The 5,283-nt window shown below is 34.5% G+C and overlaps 1 protein-coding gene across 1 annotated transcript; it reads left to right on the top strand.

Annotated features, from left to right (window-relative positions):
• Positions 1 to 2,344: 2,344 nt before the first annotated feature.
• On the top strand, positions 2,345 to 2,779 carry LOC145049674 (uncharacterized). The gene has a single exon (XM_078998052.1). The coding sequence runs from the start codon at positions 2,345 to 2,347 to the stop codon at positions 2,777 to 2,779; it is 435 nt and encodes a 144-aa protein (XP_078854178.1).
• The last annotated feature ends 2,504 nt before the right edge of the window (positions 2,780 to 5,283 follow it).

Raw genomic sequence — 5,283 nt, forward strand, 5'->3', positions numbered from 1 at the left:
AACTGGTGGATTTGAAGAATGATGGTTAATTGGTTATTAATTAACAACACAGACATCCTGATTGCTAACCCTAGATTATGTTGCAAATCAACAGTCCAGTTCATCTTTCTGTCAATTTGCGTGTGTTGTTGGGTTGTTGATCCCTAAATTCATTACGTGATCCTATTTGATCTAATATCTAAATCTAAAGTAACTAAATCAGTTGATCGTTGAGTTAATATTGCAATTGAAATCAAGAATTATAAAATTGAATTTAGAGTAGAAACAGTAATTACCAAAACTTAAACTCGAGAAGACGACGAAAAAAAGGGCAGAACTCGTCGGAGCTCCAAGAGGGAAGAGTAGGGCCATCGAAAAGGTCTTGGAATTCTGAGAGGAAAGATCATCACACAGCCTTTCACCTAGACATCCAGTCCATCTAACGCCACAGTACTTCTCGTATCTAATCGCAATGTCAATCAACAAACCCCAAACCAAATCAATTAAATCTAATAAATTCTAAAAATGTTCAAGAAAAAAATCAGATAGAGAATTACAATTATGGTTTTCTACCACGCATCGCTTGCTGCATCTCACCTGACATTTCATTTATTTTCGATTTTCGCGTAAATCACCACCACGTCGTGATCTTCTTCTTCTCCGGACATCCATCGCATCTCGCCACCGGAGATGCCGCTTCCCTCGGTCTATAGCTGCAATGAACAGTGGCTCATCCTTTGGAGAACTAGAACGGTTTAATGAGGGGATCAATTTAGGGTTTTCAGAAATCGGTTTTTATATAAAGTGGGGAATGAGATTTAATAGGAATTATTTTTGGAAGTTATTAAACAAATTACTAAATTACCCTTATTTATTTATTTATTTGTTTAATTTTTTATTTAATTTTGATTGGCCCACATATGCATACGATAACACAATACTTAGTTTAAACAAATGAACCTAGCTCTCTCTCTCTCTCTATATATATATATATATATATATATATATATATATATATATATATATATATATTAGTAAAAAAAACAGTTGAAACAGTTTGAAATAGTTTTAATTAAACACAAGATTCGTTGTATTTTACTTGTATCCCCCCCCCCCCAACATGGAAAAATCGTGAAAACGTAGGGGTATGAACTCACCTTGGATGTGTTATTGGCTGGGTAACAGTGTGAGTGGCGATGTTCTTCGCGTTAGAACATGTGAAAATAATTGTATCCTAATTTATTTTAACACATGATATCGTGTATAGATTAGATAAACTATTAATAAAGTGTTATTTAGAATCAAGTGATGTAAGTAAACCTACCAAATAAGTTCCTAAGAATTAATTAAAGTGTTTGTTCTTCCTGGGAGATTTGGATGAATATTTGAAGCTATTCTTGAGAATTATGAAGATTTGAAGATAATATGGGCAAAACTTATGAATATATGGTGTTTACGGATGATTTTTGAGAGTAAAATGAGGAGTTTTCATAGTGGAAATGTGAGAAATGAAGCGTGTTTTCAGTTTTGGCTTATTAATATGGGATAAAAGTGATGAGATGTTTACGTTGGGAAGTGTATTTTATCTCTTTTGAAGGTGTGCCACCTAATAAAGTAAGACATATCAGTCAAGATTCCACCGAAACCAACTTGATTTCGGTCATAAGGGGTTCTCGGTCTAGGAGTTTGCGGTCTAGGAGGGATTTCAGTGCAAGAGGGTAGGTTTTCGGCTCGGAAGATGGGGTCCTCACATGTTGATTTCGGTTAGGGTGTTTTCGGTCCTAATTTGATTTACAAATAGCGATTCGGTTTTTAGTGGGATTCAATTCCATAAACCAAATACACAAAAATGGGGTATAATTTATTATTAAATTTTAATTATTTGATTTTTGTTATGACATTTGACTTTTATTTGACTTCCTTTGACTTTCATTAACCCGAAATAATCGGTTGTAACAAATTTTGTTGGTTGTTAATGTTGGTTGTGCCTCGTGTAAAAGAAAAGACTTACCACGGGAACAAGCAATAGAAAGGTTGCAAAAAGGCTTGTGTGGTGCTGAACTTGAAACCGGGAGAGGGTTAAATCAAGAGACTACACTTGTTCGAGTGGGAGATACTAGATGGGGTTCACATTTCAACACTCACAAGTTTAATGAAGTTGTTTGCGAATGTTCTTGTAGTTTTAGAATTTGTGAAAGTAGATGGAGGTTCATTGGCAAACCGTCAACAAGCGTCAAGAATTTTTGCATATTTTAAATCTTATGAGTTCGTGTTTTACTTATATATGATGTATGACATTTTCGCCTCACTAGTACATTATCAAAGCAACTTAAAAAAAGATCTAGACATTTTTGAAGCAACTTCGATGGTTAGAGGGACAATGGACGCATTGCAATCTTTAAGAGACATGGGGTTTGCTAGTATTTTGCCAAATGTATCCTCTTTTTGTCAAACACACAATATTGCTACTTTGGAAATGGAGGATTTTAATGTTGGTGTGAGAAACCGTACGACCACAAAGACCAGTAGATTTCATTTTGAGGTTGAAATCTTCAACACGGTGAGGGATATGGAACTTACAGAATATCGAGATCGATTTAGTGAAACAAGCACCCAGTTACTAGAATACATGGGTGCTTTGAGCACTTGTGATTCATTTGCACAATTTGACAAATCAAAGTTGTTGAAGTTGGCTAAGTTGTACAAATATGACTTTGATGATTCGGATTTGATAGACCTTGAAGGACAACTTGAGATTTTTATCACTCTTGCATTAAAGATGAGCGTTTTACCACTTTGAAAGGAATTTTCGAGCTTTCTCATTTGATGGTTAGTACAAGGAAACATCGGTCTTATCCTTTGGTTTATAAGCTTTTGAAGTTGGCTTTAATTTTACCCGTAGCGACCGCAAATATAGAAATATGTTTTTCGAAGATGAAGCTTTTGAAGACTGACTTGCGTAACAAAATTGGCAATGGCTTTTTGAATGGCACGTTACTTTGCAATGTTGAGACTGAAACACTTGTGAAAGATGAGAATGAAAAAGTAATGAAGCAGTTTTAAAAGATGTCCGCACAAAGAGGACAAATTTAAATTGTAGTAAATAGTTATGTTTTAACTTTTTATGTAATGAATCGTTTTTTGTATTAGACGTAATGAATTATTTTTCAGTTTTAAATTATGTTTGACCGGAATATTTTTTTGGCAACCCCTACTATCAATTCCTGCGTCCATCCTTGGCCACGCCAGTATGAATTTTAATCTTCTCCACAACGTCATGGATGGGGATGATGTTTTCCCATGAAAACGACATTAAGAAAGAAGAAAACAAAGGGAAGAAATAGTAAAGAAACACATATTGTGTCTCATACCACCACCACAGAGCATTACATAACCGGGGGGGGGGGGGGGTGTTCCCCCGTGTTCACGACGTTAAGTGCAAACACATCGACAATAACTAGCCACGACATTACCCACACTCAATGGTCTAAGAACATCTCCAATCCACTCTCAAATGTCATTTTTATCTCCATTTCCTCCTGATTGTTCTCAAATCCTATGCCATTTCTTTCTCTATATTTGGATATATGAATACTATTACCCCATATATGGAGTAATACTATTCACTTCCCCAAATACGGGGATGGAGTTTCAGTTGTTGGTCTTAGTCTCTTTTTTATATATTTAAACATTTATAGTTTATTTTATCTATTAGATTTAATTTAAATATAATATTTTGTTATATAATAAATTATATTAATTAATCATAAATATAAAATTTATTTTTAGTTATCGATTTCATATAAAAAATTAAATACATATTAAAATCATGAAACACATTAACATATTTATTTATAAGTGTATTATAAATATAGTTTTATTTATTTAATATTATTATAATGAAAAAAAAATATTTGTTAAAACCAAATTAATAAAAGAGTGTATTTCTTAAAGTCTGGTGGTGGACATATGCGGATTTAAGGTGTAGTTTAAAAGTAGGTTAGATTTGAAGTTTAAAAAAATATATTTGTTAATATCAAATTAATAGAAGGGTGTATTTAGACAATCTATATATACGAAGAATGAATATATTTTTAGGGTGAAAAATAAAGGAAAAACTGTAACATACACGTTTTGAAATCGTGTTTTAAGTAAATAATATTATGAAATATTAAGTGAATTTGAATGTTGAGTTCTAACAGATAGTTTTTACTACAATAAAGTAAAACTATGTTTAAAATCACTCAAAAAATGTTGGAAGTCTTATGAGATTCCAATTAAAAGTCAAATAGTGAAATATAGAGAAAATATAAAATTTGGAATAAGTAAAATTTTATTATTGAAAGTTGTAGAAAATCTCATTAGAAACATTTAGGCGAAAACGTCGTCGAAATCCGAGTTATAACGAAGAAGTTATGACCAAACGAAGATCCGTGATAAATCCAAAAAATACTTTGTCGCGTAAAAATTTAGTTTTCGATAAACTAATTTTTAGCCTTAGTGATGTAAATGAAAATTGTAGAACTCCTAAAAATAATCAACTTTCATATAAAGAACGCCAAAATCTGACTTCGTATGAGTAAGTTATGATTTTTCGAAGTTTCAGCTTAGCTGTAGACAACTAAAAACTCGAATTTTAGATCGAGTGATTTTTAGCTGACACAACCTAAACGAGAATTGAAGGTCTCGTCATTTGTAATACAACGGTAAAAAGTCTGACGAAAACGGACATCGGATGAAGAAGTTATGAATTTTTAACGGATTTTCCTGTCCCGGTCTGTTAAAAATAATAATATTAAAACTAAATTAAAAATTAGCCGACAAAGTCTAAACGAAAGTTGTAGAGCATAATTTTAGCTTCGCGTGCATATAAAGAACGTCAAAAACGGAGCTCGTATGCGAAAGTTATGAATTTTACAAGATTTGGCATATTTTTCGAGAAAATTTGCATGAATAGTACTACCACGTCACCCTCGCATGCGAGGCTTCCACGTGTCGGACACGTGTTCGCTGCTGATTGGACCGAGGTTGCTGTGTCGCCTTCTGATTGGACCAAGTCCGAGGTCCACTAAGCTTGGGACACCTTCGCAAGAGACACCCCCGGATCACCCTCGCACCAACGTGGAGCCTGCCCATTGGACCGAAGTTGGGTCCAATCCGAGGCTGCCGTCAGCGAGCCTGCTGTTCCGAGCCGAAGACCCAGCCGATGACGCGCCTGAAGCTGATGACTCCTCGCATCCGAGACTCGCCGAAGCTGCCATCTGGTCCGAGCCTTGCAGCCACTTGCCCTCTTCCCTTCGCTTC

Source organism: Lactuca serriola, chromosome 5 (assembly GCF_051521515.1).
Source record: "Lactuca serriola cultivar US96UC23 chromosome 5, Lser_US96UC23_V15, whole genome shotgun sequence".
NCBI lineage: Eukaryota > Viridiplantae > Streptophyta > Magnoliopsida > Asterales > Asteraceae > Lactuca > Lactuca serriola.